This window comes from Gigantopelta aegis, chromosome 4 (assembly GCF_016097555.1).
Source record: "Gigantopelta aegis isolate Gae_Host chromosome 4, Gae_host_genome, whole genome shotgun sequence".
Lineage (NCBI taxonomy): Eukaryota > Metazoa > Mollusca > Gastropoda > Neomphalida > Peltospiridae > Gigantopelta > Gigantopelta aegis.
Genome location: NC_054702.1, coordinates 79,013,352 through 79,034,973, shown reverse-complemented (window position 1 = coordinate 79,034,973; position 21,622 = coordinate 79,013,352). Strand labels below are relative to the sequence as shown.

The window sequence follows — 21,622 nt, the reverse complement described above, 5'->3', positions numbered from 1 at the left end:
TTTTGTTTTCAAATGTTGAAAAGATCACACAAAGGGTGGAAAACCCCCAAATAGTTTGAAAGAGTTTGTAGCTGCTGTGAAAAGCTTTTAGTCAATGTAACCTTTTTTAATTAATAAAATTACCATATACTTTCATTTCATTGCTTGGATTATGAAAATCTGTATACTGTAGAATACTTTATTTTCGCGGGATCAAATTTTCGTGATTTAATGAAAATGGGTCAATTCGCAAACATTTATTTTCGCGAATCCCCCAACCCCCATCAATAAAAAAAACGAAGTACAGATGTCAATAATTTTGTTTTAAAAACGGAACTTAGTTTTGCCGGTTGTTACGCTAATCTGTAGAACTAATCCTACATGTACACACGAGTGCTATACAGTGTATACACATAAAACAATAGTTTTCCTGCTTTAACCAATCAAGATTTTATTGTTTACAAGTTAATAAGCTTACAGAAGGTGCTTACCACGTGCAGTTTTTCTTAATCCTTATAATTGTTATAGCTCAGTCCGGATTTTTTCACTTCCACATTTTTAATATACTGTGATAATGCATGTTTACTTCCGTCATTGAACACGTGTAGACTCTGTCCGATGAACTGATCATTAGCACATGTGAAGGAAAACAGCATAAAGCTTTATAGGGTGTACACTACCAAATCAAATCCCATAGACGACAATAGTAACATATACGGCTAAAACTCCTACCTGCAACGTATCAACCGACATAAACGCCACGGATATAAATACTACCACCCCTTACACTTAAAGTGAATCAGAAAAAAATGGGGGTCAAGCTGCTCGTTTCTGAGATAACGGGTAGCGTCTATGACTACCGTAGTTTCGCACAAAATTTGAGTACTTTTTTTTACAGGTACCCCATACATGTTTCAAGCACAAGGCTACTTGACACATTGGTACTAGATGAAATAAAATTGCACATTTATTTTACCCAGATGAAACTATTATTTTTTACAACCAACACACTCACATTTATAACCAATCACAGGACTTGTGGTGTTCACTTCTCTATCAAAAGTTCGGTGCACCTCGAACTTTGACCCAGCCGGAAGTTATTTGGTATTGTACTACCTTTAGTGTTAGTATTGTTTTATTATCATGTATGTACTTATCATTGTGTTCTTGATTTAAAGTTTTAAACAGCTTTTGTGTTTTGTGGTTTGTTCCATAACAGGAGGGACCACCGCTTTGTTACTACTAGCCTCGTACATTGGAAACTAATGTGGTAAATAATAAAGTATTCTACAGTATTCAGTGTATTTCAGGTCAGTCATTTGCATCAAATAAATATATATTTAGGCTTACAATAATGTGTTGGTTTTTTGCTATCTGTCAAACAAATTTTCAAATAACTGGCTCAAAGAGAATCCAAAATGTATACTAGTATGTACTGTTATAATGTTTTAATAAGTTTTATTATCCACATAGTTCAAGATATTCAGGGAAATATAACTAGTATGACATAAGTGTGTCATAATGATTTCACGTGCACAACAAATGACGTAATTTTGGTAAAAGTAAAGTTTGTTTTATTTAACGACGCCACTAGAGCACATTGATTTTTGTATCTTAACATCGGCTATTGGATGTCAAACATATGGTCATTCTGACACTGTTTTTAGAGGAAACCCGCTGTCGCCACATAGGCTACTCTTTTTATGACAGGCAGCAAGGGATCTTTTATTTGCACTTCCCACAGGCAGGATAGTACAAACCATGGCCTTTGTTGAACCAGTTTTTGATCACTGGTCGGTGCAAGTGGTTTACACCTACCCATTGAGCCTTGCGGAGCACTCACTCAGGGTTTGGAGTCAGTATCTGGATTAAAAATCCCATGCCTCGACTGGGATCCGAACCCAGTACCTACCAGCCTGTAGACCGATGGCCTGCCACGACGTCACCGAGGCCGGTCGTAATTTTGGTAAGCACCGTCATAACTTAATGCTACTTTTCCAGTCTTAGCTCTGTGTAAAAACGTACCAAAATGACATCATTTTAAAATATCACGTCGTTTCATTGTCTCCTTCTAGTTATGTTTAAAACGTTTGTTATTAAAGCTTGTTATTCTTAAAAATAATATTATGGATGATATGGATAATAAAGAAATTATTACCCTCGGGTGTGAAATGTACTGATTTTACAAACTTGTTGCATAAAATCAGTATGAGATACAAGCTTGTATACTCATCTCTATTTATTATCCATATGGTTCAACATAACCAAGTTAATAATAATCATACGAAGCACACGTGTGATGACTTAATTTTGGGAAGCGACGTTATAACATGACGTTGCTTCTCCAGTCCTAGCTCAGACTGTGCATTTGAAATATGACATCATTTCGTCGTCTCGTTCTAGTTGTGGCTGAAACATTTTGAGTTAGGTCTTGTTATTCATAAAGATAACAACAATGATAATATGGATACTAAAGAAATTATTACTCGCGTGTGAGTCATACTGATTTTACAAAACTTGTGTCAGGATTCATATATTATTCTTGCTCTCACTTGGGCAATACAAAAATCCTGACACTCGTTTCATAAAATCAGTATAACACACAAGCTTGTACACTAATCTCTCTTTATTACCCTGATGTAGTGCATGCGAGTAGATTAATCCACTGCTTACTGAAAATAGTCCCTTCAGTACAGTTCCCTACCTTGTTCTGCATCAAACTGTTTCATGTCTAGCTGTGACTTCACATTGCCTTGTTCTGCTCGCTGTGCCCAGCGCCCTCGTGGCTGTACAGCTTCGTCCTTAGACTCCGAACTGTCGGTACTTCCATCACCAATCTAGTAACAAACAAAACACATTATTCACAAATACTTCCATCACCAATCTAGTAACAAACAAAACACCACATTATTCACAAATACTTCCATCACCAATCTAGTAACAAACAAAACACCACATTATTCACAAATACTTCCATCACCAATCTAGTAACAAACAAAACACCACAGTATTCACAAATACTTCCATCACCAATCTAGTAACAAACAAAACACCACACTATTCACAAATACTTCCATCACCAATCTAGTAACAAACAAAACACCACACTATTCACAAATACTTCCATCACCAATCTAGTAACAAACAAAACACCACATTATTCACAAATACTTCCATCACCAATCTAGTAACAAACAAAACACCACATTATTCACAAATACTGCCATCACCAATCTAGTAACAAACAAAACACCACATTATTCACAAATACTTCCATCACCAATCTAGTAACAAACAAAACACCACATTATTCACAAATACTTCCATCACCAATCTAGTAACAAACAAAACACCACATTATTCACAAATACTGCCATCACCAATCTAGTAACAAACAAAACACCACATTATTCACAAATACTGCCATCACCAATCTAGTAACAAACAAAACACCACATTATTCACAAATATACTAAAAGGCAAAAGTTATTGTGACATGGTTTGCTAAGAGTAATAAATTTGTGAATGGATTTATGGATGTAAACCAGAGAAAATGTGCATGAAACAGCTCAAAGAAATGCAACCAAGCAGCGATTGCATGCTTTGTGCAAGAAATATGGAATATTCGGGAGAAATCCTGTCCAGTGTTCACCATATAAGACCAGACATTCAGTCGCAAATCATTGCCGCTCTCTGCAGCCTTCAGATGTCCATAAGTGAGAAAAACACCATTAGTGAATTGTTTGGTGCAATTTCGTCATGCCAGTGAAAATGATAGATGGCAAGTCATAGGGATGCTTGAATCTGGGACCTCGCAGCGTGACGTTGCACGTCAATTCAATGACCACAGAAACACGATATGGCACTTATGGCAACGATATAAACAAAACAACCAGGTCAGGGACCATGCCCGTAACGGCCAACCACCCGTGACAACCCTCGCCAAGACACATGGATCCGAACCACGCATCTGAGAAATGGCATTCCCAGGAACTTTCTTCAGCATTTAGTGGACTCAATGAGACGACGGTGCCAGGCCTGTATCAATGTTCAAGGTGGACACACTTGACACTGACTGTGTGCACTTCGCTCTGGACTCCCTCTAGTGATGTGGCTCATTTGCATATGGCAGGTGCACCCTTTTCATGGACTATTGCTCGTTTCCATACCTTCGGGTATTTCTCTTTCCATGTTATGTTTCATATACGGCAGTAAAAACTTATCATCAATTATCTTTGTCTTTTGTGTGTCACAATAACTTTTGCCTTTTAGTATACTTCCATTACCAATCTAGTAACAAACAAAACACCATACTATTCCGAAAATTATAGGGGATGTTTATAGTCAAGCCCACAGGGAACGCCTTTTTTCATACTATGAAATTTACGACATGTTATTTATTTCTGAGCCGATTGATTTGTAAATTGCACACAAAAACATTATTTTTTTGTTATTTGCAAAACACTTTTACTTTTCTTCTTAAGTCAAACCAAACTTAAATTATTTACAAAAAACCACATTTATATAGAATGATGGGACAGACTATAAGTACTCATCTTCCTGTTCATATAATATTCTTCATATTCAATATTCTATATTAAACACATGAGCAAACTTAAAAATGTGTTTTCTTGAGTCTTCTACATGCAAACATTACTACTGTACTTTAGAAAATATGACTGGTATAAACAAATTTATTAAATAAGAACAGACTTGTTTTAAGTCTGTATTTGTTTAAAATTCAAGTAATATTAATTATTAGCAGGGAACATTTTGTTTTCAAAATCGTGATTAGCGATATTTCTAGTTAATTGAAAATTGATTAGCAACTACTGTTTAATCTTTTAAAATAGTGTAGCAATCTCAAATTTGTGTAGCAAATCGCGACACGATACTGAACAAAATGTTCCCGGATTAAAAAAAAAAAAATAATTACTATTTAGTACATGAAAAGAAACAAAGGATTGTAATTACCTTTGCCTTGGCCCAATTTGGTAACTGTCCCACACTGAACCTAAAATTCATGTTGGCCTCCTTTGGGATCTCAACCTCCCGTTTCTCCTTCTCAAGAATATTCAACACCTCAGCTGGTGGCTGGAACTGATTCACGGGAAATTCGTCTTGTATGTGATTCATATGGTCCAGCATCACTGGATTTGGAATGATTGTAGTTTCTTTTCTGTTATTAAAAAGAACAGAAAAATCATAAATACAGATAATTATTGGAGAAAACAAAAATATGATAAGTTTTGATACGTTTTGGTTTTTTGTTATACACATATAGACCAATTTTACAAGTATTAACACAATTATGTTGTCAAATAGCTTTAAATAACAATCATGTTTATATACCCTGAAAAATTTTAACAATAAAAGATTAAACTGAAACCAAAAATAAATTTGCAATAATACTCTCCTCTTAAAATACTTGACAAAAGGTGAACATATGTTTCTTTTGGGTTTACAAAGTGCCAGAAAGAGTAAAATTTCTGGACCATTTACAGGGAAAATAAAAACCAACTCCCTGTGTCATGTTGTTATTTTAATACATTGACAAGCTCAAAATGGCGACTAACTGCTACTTACCTGAGATCATTAATAAACTGTGCCTCTTTTGGAACTTTTCCCATTTCCTCTAGTCTATCTTTCATATTCTTCGTCAAGTCTAGTGGAAGTCGCCAAATAAATACACACCTGTAAGAAAAATTAAATAGAATAATCTTAGACAATGTAACATTTTTAACATCTAACAACAAAACAGACATCAACATTGATAAATTAAGATACAAAGATATTGTTTTAAAAGTACACATTTTTCATTTTGCTGAAATCAAAATAATTTTGTACAACTTCAAATGCATAATGCACATTTTTAAAATATTAATATTAATTTGTTTATTTTAGATTATTATTCATAGATGTTATCAAACAGGCCCAACATTTTTAATTCGAAATGACAACATTAGTTATTCATGAATATCAATGCTATACCATTTTTATTCTTTAAAGAAAAAAAGCATATGCATACTGAACAACCTAATTTTAAACATATTTTAATATATTTCATGATAAAATTAATTTGGTAAACAGACTTGTCAAAATGGGCCTAAAATGTTCATATCACATTAGTAATTTTAATTAAAACTTACCCAAAAATGGCTTTAAACTGAATAATTTTAATTAAAACTTACCCAAAAACGGCTTTAAACTGAATAATTTTAATTAAAACTTACCCAAAAATGGCTTTAAAGTGAATAATTTTAATTAAAACTTACGCAAAAAGGGCTTTAAACTGAATAATTTTAAATAAAATAAACTGAAACAAACAAAAAATGTTCACAAGACACTGATAAATTTAGTACACACACCAAAAAAGGGATTTAAACTTAATAATTTTAAATAAATTGAAAAAAAAACCCAACTAAATTAATATTCACATTTCTTTTGTTGTATGGTATAATATCAACCATTAGAATAGTAGGTTGGACCACACCAAACCAACATTTCAAATAAAAAAAGAAGATTCCAAGACCAGGGCCCCGTTTTATGAAGCGATCTTAGCTACTATCGAACTTAGTGATTTAAGGTTGATGTTACGCTACTGACCTTAACATTTACAACTGTTCGACGAAGCAACCTTAGTGCGATTGTAAACCCAAACTTACTACAGTAGCAATCTTAACTAAGGTTAAAATATTATAATCCATCCCATCCTCCTACAAAAATGTTTGTTTGTAAATAATTTCAGTTTTGCTTGACGTAAGAAGAAAAGTAAAAGCGTTTTGGAAATAAATTCTTTTTTTTATACTATTTTTGTGTCCCATTTAGAAAACAGTCGGCTCAGAAATAAATAACTTGTAGTTCATCTCCCTTGTTTCGGCTTCATACACAATAAATATAACATATCCAACGGTATTTTTTTATATCATATATTTGACAAAATGTACTTTTTATATATTTCATCATTTTAAAACTTAAGCTTGATATTTTGTTTAAAATTATGAAAAATAAAAACATACCAAAAGTAAACTGCGTGATCTACTCTCGGAATTATTTTGACAGGGGTCAAGGTTAGTAGACTAGTTTTTATTTTAATGTGGCGTAGCATTGTAATAATATAGCTAGTTTTGAATTTAAATGACGTCAGTATTTCAATGACGTCACTTTCCATCTTCTTATAATTTAACAATAAACTCGGTGTATGACGTTTCCTTTTTCATACACAATAAATAACACTGGGAAAATCCCAATGCAAAATTTCTATTGAAATTGTTTTGTTTGAACATTACTAATGCACATGTTTTTTAGAAGAAAAAAAATCCTGGAATTAAAAAAATTGTACTATTTACGAAATGTGGATCTGAAGTGAAATTACGGTAAGATATGTTATATTTATTGTGTACGAAGCCAAAACAAGGGTGCGAAGAGTGACTGTCGTCGACCTTAATGTTAACGGCGAAAGAGGTCGTCCATTCCAAATCCACTCGAAACACACAGCATGCCGAGGTATCCGATACCTTCATATCAGTTCCTCGTCGTTGATTGTGTCGAACTTTATGCTTCTGTCGCAAAAAACACGTTCCATTTGTCTTTTTTCCTTCCTCAACGTTAATTTAAGATCGTGACCTTAGAGCTTACAATAGATGCAGACCTATTGTAAATATTAATAGTAACTTAAGGTGATTGTAAGCTAAGGTCGTTTAGTAAAACGGACTGTTGATTGTAGGAAAAAGTTACGGTCGCTACCTTAGGCACTTAAGGCGATAGTAGCGCTAAGATCGCTTCGTAAAACGGGGCCCAGGCCGTCAAGTGAGGCGGTGGGTAAAAAAAATAGGAAAATAGGAATTTTTGTTGGCTGAAAATAGGGTTAAAATAGGAATTTTGCCAACAAAATAGGAAGAAAATAGGAATTTTGTATAAAAGTTAATGTCCCAAAATAGAGAATATTGCAGGGGTCAAGTGAGTGAGCCATCTCAAAAAACTAAATATGGAAATAGAAAACCATTAAAAAGATAATAATACAGGAAAATAAGACAATGTGTATATCACAGGAATAAAATAGGCACTTATTTTGTTTTAAGATGGCCTCCCAAAACCCCTTATAGCCATCCCGATCCACCACTTTTTATTCAGACAATGCAGTGGTTGAATTTGGTTCTTTGGAGTAAGACTTTTAAAAAGCAACACAATGCAGTATTCCTTTTATGCTATTGAATAATACAAGTTACAAGGTCAAATTTTAACTTTGAAATGACAGGGGTGTTGACTGAAAAAAAAAACCCCACAACAAAGCATTGCTGACCCAGTGACACCATTAAAACCAGCAGCAATGGCAGTGTGTGTGTGTGTGTGTGTGTGTTGTGTGTGTGTGTGTGTGTGTGTGTGTGTGTGTGTGTGTGTGTGTGTATGTGATCAACTGGATAATATAGCTGGATTTAGTAGCCGTGTGCTAACTGAATTGGTAGAAATATGTCAAATAATTATGATACTGCAGGTGTGCACATTTAATAGAATACTAGTTACCGTAAGCAAAGCACAACCTGCAAATGAGCACTGAAGTCCAGTATATCAGAGGTAACCCTAACAGCTTCAGCCTGACTTCGTATAATTTAGACGTGATGAGAAATGTGGAAAATGTAAGATATTTCCACAGTTCACAGTTGTTTTGACCTGTTCCATGATCATTCTTCAATATTTTATATAATATAGGAACCAATATACAATGAGCAGATAACTGAAATGATAACTGTAATTGTTTTTCATTTTATTTAACCTTGTTTAAAGGAGACCTTAACCTATCACAGCCATCCTCTCCAATGGTTTTATACATTTTAAAACAGTTAATGACCTCGTTATAAACTGAAAGTAGGTAACTAGAGGAAAATTCAGTTTTATGATCAGCTGGTTATGAGAAGTATTGTACTGCATTGGTGATATATATTATTATCATCCGAGATCGAAGCTGGAAGTTTTTAATGGCCTTCTCACTCCCCTAATAGCCACCCTGCCCACCCATAATGAAACATTGAATGATTTAGTATGCCTAATTTGAAAAAGGATCATGGTCAATCCAATTACTGCAATGTGTTTGCTGAAAACTTTAAATAACACAATGTAATTACATCAATAGATTTTATACTATCTAGGAAGCAGCATCCCATGCAGACCACCACCAGAACCTATACAATGCATAGTTAACCATCACACAAGGTAACACAACTATCCACCAGCTAGCAAGCTAAACTGAGCATTTATCAGGCTTCACTGGAGCAACTGCATCCAAGCTAACTCGAAAGCACCATTACCTGCAGATAATGAACTAAAGAAATAATTAGTATATAGCTTAAAGTCACCAGGCCTAGACTCAAAGGGTTGCCATATCCTTTCAACCTTCTAGTTTTGAGCATTCAACAAGATCAGATATTACCAAAACACAGAAACATATCCATAAATTCAGAAATTACAAATAAGAGGACTTTATATTGCACTGTGAAAATTAATAACTGGAAGTCGGTAACCATGCATCCCATCTGCATATTCAGATTTCAATGACTATGCCACAGATATCACAATATGCCTCATAGCAAGTCGCCTGGAGCAAATGGTGTGAAGAGAAAAAATATGGTGTCGCTAAAAAAAAAACCCAAAACCCCCCAAACATATGAAACTGGTCAAAAGTGCCAAAAAACAAGGGGGGGAAATCGGAATTTTCCTCAAAAAGAGGGCTAAATAGGGACTCATAAAAAAAAAAGGAGAGGAATAAATAGGAAAAAGTAGGATAATTGACGGTCTGCAAGACATACTACTTACCCATCAGCTGATACTGATATGATGTGTTTGAGATCGTTCATGAACATGATGCCGGTGATGCTCTCCGAATGCCCGTACATGTTTGCGACCAGCTCGCCCGTGTAGAAGTCAATGATACACATGTTCTTGTCGGTACAGCTCGTCACGCAGTACGTCCCTGACGGGTCCAGCTGGAGACGCCACAGAATGCCGTCATCTCCCACAGAACCACGGTAGTGTTTCTTCTGTTTGGCAGTGCGGATGTTGTAGATTCTGAAATTATAAAACAAATAAAACTTTATGTTTAAAGGGAAAAACAGAAGAAGTTAAACACCCTAATAACACACAACTATCCAATGGACAGGACATACTTTAAAGGAGAGGACAATTAAGGCATTTGGCCTGGTATGCATATTCAACGATATATAATGCACATTATTGCTTAATATCAACACGTATAGTCGTATAGTTAATTAATAAAACGGTTACATGTGACGGTTATTATATATAACGGGCGCAGCCATTTTGTATCATCTCAGTGAGTACGCCCTCTGGCGAGCTGGTGGTTACGTAATACTTAACGCGTAATGTCAGGAATGAGCCTTAGAACTAGAGAAACACAATCTACCTGGTTTTTGCGGGATGATAAATAGTCATACATTGCAATGTTCTGTAATAATACACATCCCAGCAAGCCAGCAATAAGTATATCCAGCACTATATATATTATTTTTCAATATAAAATAAAATACCATTGTCAAAGTGGCTACACAACAAGTCGAAACAATTAACAATGTTTTGCCCATGCATTAACCTACGTACTGAAATGATACACGGAGTGTTTTCTTAGTTAATTGGTCTCTGCTGTTAGTTGCTTCTACCTGTGATTCCTGATTGGCAGGTGTGTATTTGATTGGTAACCAGACGAGCCAATTAATTGACACCGTCTAGACACAAAAATACATACCGGTATTGTGAAATATTACCTGTCGCCCCTAAAATTGTAATGGACATGGTTTATTACTGAAAATAGTTCTGTAAAACTATTGATTAAGTAGACTTTTCCATCTAAAACCACAGAACTGACCAATTACGTAGTCCCAAAGAAAAGAAAATTATCACTTGGGTATCGTGGGTTGTCGATTTTGCTCCAACGTAGCATATCAATTACTGCTTTTGTTTACACTGTACATACTGGAGATGGTCAGGAGCTGACGTCACTTCGCCCCAAGCTATCCTACCGGATGTCACAAAAACGAAACAAAATGGCTGCCACCAGTTTGCAGGAATAATCATGTTTTTTTATTCACTCTAAAATTACGCGTTTTTCATTTGCTAAAGTATCAGTATGTGTTGGTGGTCCGGGTATGCATCTTTCCAACACATAAGGCTCTTGTTTGAGTTGACCCTACCTTTAATGTATCGGTCAAGTAGTGCTGGTTAGAACAGGAGAGAGGAAGGGATGAAGAGAGAGAGAGGGTGGAAGATAGAGAGGGTGGGTGATAGAGAGGATGGGTGATAAAGAGTGAAAGGCTAAGGTCACAGACACACAGATACATTTAAAAAACAAATAATATTATTAGTGGGTACATTTACTTCTTCCTCTGAAATGTAGTCAATACTATTTGTGCAAGTTTGCAACATTCATAGATTTCATTCAAAGAGACTATCCTGAGTTTGCAGCCAATATAAGACGTTTCCGACTAATGTTTTTTGGGGCAATATATTAAATAGTTTCTTGTTTAGAATACTAGTGTCAGTGGTCATATACAATTGTTTGAAGCAGTCATTTTTCATTTTACTTCCTAATATATATTTTGTATTTACAAAATTATTCAAAGATAAACTTGGCTTTTTGCTACTACAAACACTGGGATGACAACAAACACCTAGTTTATTCAGACATTGATATCCTAAACAAGAAAATATCTTTAATATGTAATTTTAGTCATCCGAGAAGGCTCCATTGTTGTAAATTTGTTACAATGGCTGCAAAATAAAGTAATGTTTGTTTTGTTCGACACCACTGAAGCACATTGATTTGTTAATATTGCCTATTGGAAAAAAAAGAAAGAAAGAAATGTTTGATTTAACGACGCACTCAACACATTTTATTTACGGTTATATGGCGTCAGACATATGGTTAAGGACCACACAGATTTTGAGAGGAAACCCACTGTCGCCACTATATGGGTTACTCTTCCGATTAGCAGCAAGGGATCTTTTATTTGCGCTTCCCACAGGCAGGATAACACAAACCATGGCCTTTGTTGAACCAGTTATGGATCACTGGTCGGTGCAAGTGGTTTACACCTACCCATTGAGCCTTGCGGAGCACTCACTCAGGGTTTGGAGTTGGTATCTGGATTAAAAATCCCATGTCTTGACTGAGATCCGAACCCAGTACCTACCAGCCTGTAGACCGATGGCCTACCACGACGCCACTGAGGCCGGTCGCCTATTGGATGTCAAACATTTGGTAATTTTGACATAATAGTCTTAAAGAAAAAACCCGCTACAGTTTTCCATTAGTAGCAAGGTATCTTTTAAATGTACCATCCCACAGACAGGTTAGCACATACCCCAACCTTTTATATACCAGTCGTGGTGCACTGGCTGGAACAAGAAATAGCCCAATCAGGCAAGCACCACCCCCAAATAGATACCTGACAAGCTAATGGACAGAGTATGTACCTGACATTTCTGTCATTGCATGCTGTGGCCACGAACTTCATGGTAGGATCGACCACCATGTCATACAGTGTCGTCTTGCTCACAAGGTGCTGGTCGAGAGTGAACTGGAAGTCAGGACTCTGCACAATACAAACACCACAATTACACATTATATGGGTAAAACAGGTATGACTTTGACATGTTCTTATCTTGGGTTTCGTAACCAGTTTTAAACGGGAAGATTTGATCAAAATAGATCTTATTATCTGAATGCATTAACTGCTAGTTTCCTAAATATCATAGTATACAGCTGTTTTTAATGCACAAAAAAACAACAACATTAATCTTAAGATATAATTAGAAAATTTGTTTCTAATTTTCATTATTATTCATACTTACCTAGTGCTAGCACAACAAATATGCTATTCAACCTGAGTCATACCTACACACTGCAGAATTCTCTCCCTTGCCGGATATGCGCAATGCTATCCTTGCACGGGCTACCTGTAACTTCATTCTCGGTTCAAAGTCCACCCACCGAGGGAAAGCCTCATAGGGGTGGGTGGGAGGTATAGTTTGTTGTGCTAGCACTAGGTAAGTATGAATAATAATGAAAATTAGAAACAAATTTTCTAATAGTCTTATTCAACTTACTGTGCTAGCACAACAAATATGCTATAACGGACGTGCAATGACACCGTTAGAGCACGTGAATTCAACATTAATGGGAGGAGGTAAGAAAATAGAGGACTTACCCGTACCCAAAAAGCTCCTTTGAAGTAATGACATGGAGATAGGACGAACCACGACATACGGTAACAAGGAGTCAAAAAACTTTTGGGAATAAAAAGGGGCTTCCCAAAAGAAAAACTCATCCCCATGAAAGGGAGGAAAAACATCTCCCCAGGGAGAGGAAACGGTAGACAACACTACAAAAACCCCCATCCCTCAGAAAAGAGTGGAGTGTTAAACATGTCCGAAGCGTGAATCGATGGCAGTCGGACGGAAAAGAGGTCGACCCCTTTCCGTTGCCTTGCGCACAGACACGACGTGTTGAGCCGCAATGACTGTCTGGATCCTACAGGTACCGTCAGGACCAACCGCCATATCCCGGAAATAGAAACGGTCAAAAGTGTGCCGTCCTTTCCAAACCCCTGCATTCATGACCTTTATAATATCTAAAGAGTCATGAAAATTCAGGGAAGCAGAAATGGCTCGGATCTCATGTGGTTTAACAGAGAAATTCCGTAACACATGATCACCCGCCATCTCATATGCTAGCTTGATGGTAGCTGCTATCCATCGAGACAAAGCATTTTTTTTGTGACATCACCCGGCCTAATGGTATAAGAAATAAACAATCTCTTTTTACCCTGCCGCCGGTTTTTTCGTACGCTGCAAAAAATACTTCAATGCTCTCACCGGGCAAAGAAGTCTATCCGAGTTATCAGATGACAGTGTACGAGATAAACTGTGAATGACAGTAGGTGGAAACTCTTCCCCTGGAGACTGGTTTTTAGCAACAAAGATAGGGTCGGTACGTAAAGTGACAGACCCGTCCGAATTGTAATCAACCAAGTCATGCAAAAAGGCATGTATCTCACTGATCCTACGACAAGCCACCAGTGAAACCAGAAACAGAGTCTTCCACGTCAAGGCACGAAGACTAGCAAACCTCAACGGCTCATAAGGCGCACCCTTAAGAGCATGTAACACCAGAAAGACATTCCATTTCGGAATAATGGAAGGTTGTTCAACCGTGGATTGTAATGATTTAAGTAAATCATGCAACACCAAGTTGGTAGAAAAGTCACGACATCCACACTGTTTAAGAGTAGTGAAAATCGCAGCTCTGTGACTTTTCACTGTCGTGACTTTAAGTTTCCTTTCTTGGACCAACGCCAGAAAGTACTCCGCTAAATCGTTGACAGTAGGCGATAAGGGATCGAAATCCCGTGCGTTCGCCCAACGAACCCACATACGCCAGTGACACTGATAAACCGACTCGGTAGATTTGCGCTTTGCTGAAGAGACGAGATGCGCAATTCTTGTCGAAAAACCTCTGCGTCGCAAGGAAGCCCTGATAACCTCCACGCGTGAAACCGGAAGACCTCCGGCTTCGGATGCCACACCGTCTGACTCAGTCGCTGGCTGAGTAGATCGGACAACACTGGTAATCGGAACGGGACTGCCACTAACAGTGACAGGAGCTGTGGAAACCAGGGCTGCGCCACCCACAGAGGAGCTATCAACGTCACGTGACAAGGTTCCTGGACCACTTTGGTCAACACCTTGCCGAGTAAGACAGGAGGAGGGAAGGCATAAAAATCCAGTCCCGTCCAATCCATACTTAACGCGTCGTACTCCAACGCCAATGTGTCCGGTACCGGGGACACGAACACCGGCAATTGGTTGTTCAACCGTGTGGCAAACATGTCCACCTGTGGACTGCCCCACACCCGAAGAACCGCTGCGACCACCCCTTTGTTCAACATCCACTCCGTCTGAACAGGGGTATGTCGACTGAGGGCATCTGCTAACACATTCACCGATGAAGGAATGTGTTTCGCCCACAGAGTGGTCCCTAGTTGGTCGCAGAATTCCAAAATCGCAAGAGCTTTGCGACCCAAAGTCTCCGATTTGGTTCCACCCCAACGATTGAGATATGCCACTACCGACATATTGTCGCATCTCAACAGAATTCGACGGTGTCGAAGAACACACCGGAAATGAAGACAGGCACGATGCACTGCCTCCATCTCCAAACAGTTGATATGAAGCTTCCTCTCGGAGAGATTCCATACCCCTGAAATGTGTTGATCCAACAGATGCGCCCCGTACCCGTGCAGCGACGCATCCGTGAACAGGATCAGATCCGGAGCAGGGGGGTGCAACGGAACCGACAGGGACATGCACTTGTCCGACAGGCACTCCTGTATCGGATGAGTGAACCATGGGCCCAGAGGCACTATCGTGTCCCAATTGTGACCGTCCCACCGTGGGGACAAATGCCACTGGAGTGATCGTTTGAATCGTCTGAACCGCACGATCAATGAGGCCAGAGATTCGAGGTGGCCCAACACCACGTGGAGAGATTGTACCGTAGTACTTTGCTCCCCCATCAAACGTCGCGCCGACGTTTGGAAATTGTGGATACGCGCATCGGTGGGACGAACCGACGCTACCACAAGATCGAAGACCACTCCGAGATATGTGAAAATCTGAGCCGGCGTTAACTCCGATTTCACCCAATTGGGAATAAAACCCAATTAGAGGATCGTGTCCAAAACCAACCCGACATTGGTCTGACACTCCTGTTGCGACGAAGCTGGGATCAACCAATCGTCCAGATAGGTATGCATTCGAACCCCTAACAAATGAACATGACCTACCACCGCTTTTACCACACGTGTAAAAGCATGGGGACTCGTCGCCAAACCGAACGGGAGCACACGAAACTCGTACGCTTTCCCGTCGAACAGGAAGCGCAGAAACTTCCAAAATGCCTTGTGCACCGGGACATGGAGGTATGCGTCTTTCAGATCGATCGACGCAGCCCACTCCCCAATTTGAAGCAGGTTCCGGACCGATGAATGAACCGTTTCCATTTTCATGGAAGGAACATCGACGTAGACGTTCAGTGGCTTCAAATTTAGGATTGGTCTCCATTCCCCATTTTTCTTCCGGGCGAAGAAAAGATGAGAATAAAATCCCGGAGTGTCCAGACTGACTCTCTGGATGGCCCCTTTGTCGAGAAACTTGGCAATCATACTCTCCACTAAAACACGCCGATCCGCGGACGGTAACGGCGGCATTCTCGGAGTGGAAGTAAGAGGGGGGCTCGAAGAAAAGGGTATTTTGTAACCGTGTCGAACGACCGACAGAACCCAGGGGTCGAGACCAGGCAGCTTGCACCAATTTCGAAGGAAATGGCGGAGCCTGCCCCCCACGGGTATGGTTGCTAACGGTACCTCCGAAAGCAACTGCCGATCGTTCACGTACCCTCACCCCAACTGCTTACCACCCGTAGGCGCAACGCCTTTGGTGGACTGAGAACGGAACGCAGTACGACGTTTGCGTCCTCGCTTAGCGGAAGACGGGTTGTTACCTGGTTGCCTCCTAGTGTCAGGAACCCTAGGGATCTGAGTCGACTGTAAAAAAGCAGCCTTTTTTACAGGAGGAGGCTTGTACCCCGAAAACGTGGACCGACGTTTACCAGAGGTTGAGGGTCGAGTGTTCGGGACTGGTCGCGACAAATCCTTGTCTAGGACAATATTAAAATCGGGACCGAAAAGTAAATTTTCCCGTACCGAACGTGTACGAAAAAACATCTTCGCAACGTTTGACGCACTCAAACCCGCCAGGTAATGGTCACGCCGTAACAAAAGACTGTTCGCAAACAATCGGCCAGATAACTGAGCGATATGCTTAGAGGCTTTTGACGCAGCCTCCAAACAGCCTTTCGCCATCGCGGGAAGGCTCTCGACAGCCTTATCCAAGCCAAATAGGAACGTACCTAAATGGTTATTAACCTGGAACATCGACTTAGCCAGCCGTTCGAACGATTCCAGATCCGCGATTGGCAATGACACATGCGGCGATGGGGAACATGCGGCGATGGGGAACAAGCGGCTCGGACACTAGCGGGAACGACCGCCAGATGTTCGAGAAAATCCGCCCCCAACGTCTCATAGGAGTCGGCACGAAAAATGCGCGCTCCCGTTAGGATTTTTCCCGTAGACAGTGCCGTTGGGTACTCATCAACACCCACTCCCAGGATACGATCACTGCCAGTGATCAACACATCAATGTCACAAAGTGAACTGTGCGCCTCCTGTGCAAGTGGTAAACCCGACTCCTCACGAGGAGTGACCAAATTCAAAGAACGGTTCCCGAAGGAGACACCCTTGAATGTAGGCTGGGCCTCAACCTGAGGTATAGCGTCCCCGCATACCTGTCGGACCTGGTCCCTGACAAAAGCCAGAACCGCCGGATAATCGCACTCCTCCTCCACCTCCGAACCGAAGTGAGAGAGAGCTGGGTCAGCGACAGAATCCGGTCCAACCGACGCTTCCTCTGAAGCCAGGTCACTGTCCACTGGATCCCGAAGATCGATATGGACTCCTCCCCCTAATCGAGACGCCCCTGTGGCAGCGTCTCCCGAGACGGAAACAATAGGAACCGAACGACAATCCCTAACTGCATCGTCAAACTGCTGTCGAGACGCAGTTTCTGCTGGTTTTGGCGGAAAACCAGGGGGGGGGGGGGGGAATGGGAGCCGCACCCGACGGTCCCGTCTGCGAAAGCAATGATCCCAACTGAGGCGAAGCGTTCAAAAATTCCACAAAACTCCGAAACAACGTTTCCTGAAAGCCTAACGGTCGTTCCTGCGCCAAGTGCGGAACGGTCGGAGTTTGCGGCCACAGAGTACCCCCAGCCGAGGGGTATCTGCGCGAACCTCGTCCTCTATCGAGTAAAGTCGAAGAGGTAGGGACCAAAGACGGTGCAAACTGTGAGGAGATGTCCGTTGCTACCGAAGTCACCGGACCCTTGGGGTAAACATATGCAAACGGAGGACCGAAACGGGATGAGTCCTCCACCCAACGGTAAACATCGGTCGGGATGCCATCAGAGACGGATCCCGGCATCGGAACAACTGGCTCAGTTCGAAGCAAACTGGCAGAACTCTCCTCGGGCCTTGAGAATGCTGAGGTGCCGAAGCGACTGTCAGCAATCGAAGGCAAAGTCGGGGCCACCTGCTCTGCGGACGAAGCAGTGGACCTATGCACAACGGAGTGCATGTGCTCGGTAACCGATGAAGTCGTCAAAACCGGTGCCGCGATGACTCCACCGTGCCCCCCTTCTGTTTGTAAAGGTAACCGTAACGACGATGGCGACGCCCGCGACGAAGCCACACAAACAGAAGAAGGCGCCGTCACTAACGAAGACGGCTCACGTACCACGGTCACAATAGGAGCCCGGGGGGGGGGCGCTCCCGAAGTATCTGTAACTGTACTCGTAACACGGACCGAAGAAGAAACACCCTTGTGTTTCCCCCCTTTCCGGACACTTTTCGAAGTGTCTACAGACTTATGGGACCTACCCACTAAGTCCGACTTGCCGACTACTGCCGAAGCAGACGACAAGATTTTGCTGGTACCCGAAACCTGAGTCTGCGAACCGAATCGAACCCACTGGTCAGGAGACCACGTGGCGCAGATCTCACACTGACGGTCTTGAGAACAAGACCGACAGTCCGGACACAACACGTGTGTGTCTTTACGTCGTAAAGGAAATGGACAACCATCTCGCGCACAAACTTTCCGTGCGCTAGCTGTCAACGAACTCGCGTCGGACATGGTAAATTCAACACAGAATTCCCAACTACCAACCGTATGTCAAGTTCAACCAAAAAAACAAACACAAAATTACAAGTAAAGAAAACTTTTTGCCAAAGCTTAACAGGTGTTAACAGGTGGACTGCAGAATTGAGAATGAAGTTACAGGTAGCCCGTGCAAGGATAGCATTGCGCATATCCGGCAAGGGAGAGAATTCTGCAGTGTGTAGGTATGACTCAGGTTGAATAGCATATTTGTTGTGCTAGCACAGTAAGTTGAATAAGACTATGTAAAAACATCACACAAATGTATCATATGTGAGTTACATATGTACAACTTATATTTTTAATACAATAAACAGGCCTTCTAGAATACGGTGGCCCGATGCCCGAGGCCAGTGTTTTTTGGATTCGGGACAGTAAAAGTTACTTTGTGCAATCCCGATGGCAAGTGGTACAAAAAAAATATATATATATACAACGCTAAGTCCTACGATCATACAAGAACAAAAGAAACATCTACAAGTCACTTCTTTCGATTTGCTATCACATGCAATATTTTACTAACAAATAGTTGGTCACCAGTAATCTCTGACCCATCCATGACATCAATATACCTACTGATATCACTTTATTTTAAGTTATAAAGTGTAAACATTGGAAAAACAAAAATTCATTGTTTTTCCGCCATTTAGTTTTTTACACTGGAATCCAAAGATTTGTTACTCTAATACTAATAATATGCAAAACGGTAACCAGTCTTTTATTAGTTTTAAAGGTTGCATGTCACTATTTACAAATACTTTAAATGTGTAAATTATTAATTTAATTTATAAAATATGACATAAATTGCAAAAACATTTTTTTTAAAGCTTAGGAACACAGTATCATGAAATAGATAAATTTAACAAAGTACCCAAATTACTAATATGGTGTGTGTGTGTGTGTGTGTGTTGGGGGGGGGGGGGGGAGGTAAGCCGTAAACTGCAATACATGTACACTTTATGCTAATTAAGGTTCTTAATTGTTTATTTTCTCTTTTTGTTTTTTTGGAGGGTGGGTGGGGGGTGAGTTCCCATTCATAAGTAAATAAATAATGCTGTTAATTGTTGTAATATCTCAGTAACATGGATTATTTTTTATAACTTAGGTGGTTTTAGTGCATGGAAACAATTATTTTAAAATTTTAATAGGTACAGTAACTTTATTCTAAACTGATGAAAATTATTTGCATATTTTTCTAAACAAACCATAAAGCATGCCCAATGAGCCTATATGTTGTGTAAATTGACAATTTATTATAAAGTAAGATTATTTGAAACATCAGCAACTATTGCTTATTATAAAATATTATGGTCAAATTTCACTTTTGAAAATCCCAAGAATTAATATTTACTACTAATACTAGTCAAACACATAATCTTAACTTCTTTCTATACATTTTATTAAACTGACATAAAGGACATGCTTACCATGACAGCATTTCTAAAGAGGAGTGACTTGTCTGCTCCACAGCTGAGCATCTTGAGCTGGTTGTCGAACCAGGTGAAGCGGACGGAGCTCACGGAGGCCGAGTGGTCGGCCAATGTCTGCAGAATCCCGTAGCCCTGCTCCACATCGTACACGTGGATCAGTCGGTCACGACTTGCCGACGCAAGGATCTTTGGACCTGAACAAATAACAATTCACATGTGAAGTTGTCACGGAACTTTTGCAGTTAATGTGTAACAGATGTGTTTAATTTTTCAGTATTACAAAAAATAAATAATTAATTACGAAAAGTGAAATAGAAAATGTCCAGAGATCCACAGCAAGATAAATGCCACAGAAAATTTAAAACACCACAGCATTGGCGAATGCATTGGTTAATTGACAGGATTGCATTGAGTGGGACTGTGTAAAACCTCTGAATATTCATATCAGAAGGAATCATGATTGCATTTTTTAGTTGCTTTTTTCCTAAATCAATGTTATATTTAACAACTCACTCAACACATTTTATTTTCGGTTACATCACGTCGGATTCCTAAATCAAGCCAGAATATTATTCCTCCATTAATTGTGGAAAAACAGCTTGCTGTGTAGGAATACATCGAAAACAAATGTACTGTGGTACATTGAAGATAATGCCATTGAAGAATGTACCATATACAGACACAATCTGATGGATGTTACAGCCATATCTGCTTAACTGGTTCATAATGGAGACACCTGAACGTGTAAACTTTGCTTATTTTCTGAAACTTGCATCCACTTGATTAATATTTGGTTTACAAACAATAATGAACTTAAATTAGACAGATTAACTTTTAATAGTGGTAAGTTACCCTGTAACATAAAAAAAAAAACTGTTTAGGAGGAATGAAAGTTACAACTTGAGACTAGTGCGTCTGACTACAAGTGGTCTCTTTGGATTATTTTACTGAATTACATGTAGTTAAAAAAACCTTACCAAGTTCAGAATGTGAATATTCTAAACAGAGGACATCGCCTTCATGAGCTTCTATCATAGTAATCTCATCCATGAAGCTGGCATCATATATCCTGTGTAAAAACACAACATTTGTCTTAGTTTTAATTTTAGACAGCACACACAATACACTACACATTACACTATACTATAAATGTATCCAATATCACATTAACTTGAACATGAATATGCATGTGCAACTCAATGGATTAATTTGAATCAAATAAAAAATAGTTTGATGATATTGGTGATCACATGTTTGAAAAAAAAAAAATACATACTATTTAACAGAGAAAATTAACAAACTAACATATCTTTTGATGAAATAAAAATTTAAAACATTATGGTTTAATCATATCTGTTGCTTTAATGT

At 39.5% G+C, this 21,622-nt stretch overlaps 1 protein-coding gene across 2 annotated transcripts in view; it reads right to left on the bottom strand.

Annotated features, from left to right (window-relative positions):
- LOC121371162 (mitogen-activated protein kinase-binding protein 1-like) overlaps positions 1 to 21,622 on the bottom strand; it is a 103,192-nt gene that overhangs the window by 35,822 nt on the left and 45,748 nt on the right. For both annotated transcript variants that reach the window (XM_041496843.1, XM_041496842.1), the window contains exons 14-20: positions 21,232 to 21,323; positions 20,252 to 20,448; positions 12,463 to 12,581; positions 9,790 to 10,041; positions 5,566 to 5,673; positions 4,954 to 5,158; positions 2,684 to 2,816 (exon numbers count right to left, since the gene is read on the bottom strand). In XM_041496843.1, coding sequence (XP_041352777.1) covers positions 2,684 to 2,816; positions 4,954 to 5,158; positions 5,566 to 5,673; positions 9,790 to 10,041; positions 12,463 to 12,581; positions 20,252 to 20,448; positions 21,232 to 21,323 — 1,106 coding nt within the window. The remainder of the gene's footprint in view (positions 1 to 2,683; positions 2,817 to 4,953; positions 5,159 to 5,565; positions 5,674 to 9,789; positions 10,042 to 12,462; positions 12,582 to 20,251; positions 20,449 to 21,231; positions 21,324 to 21,622) is intronic.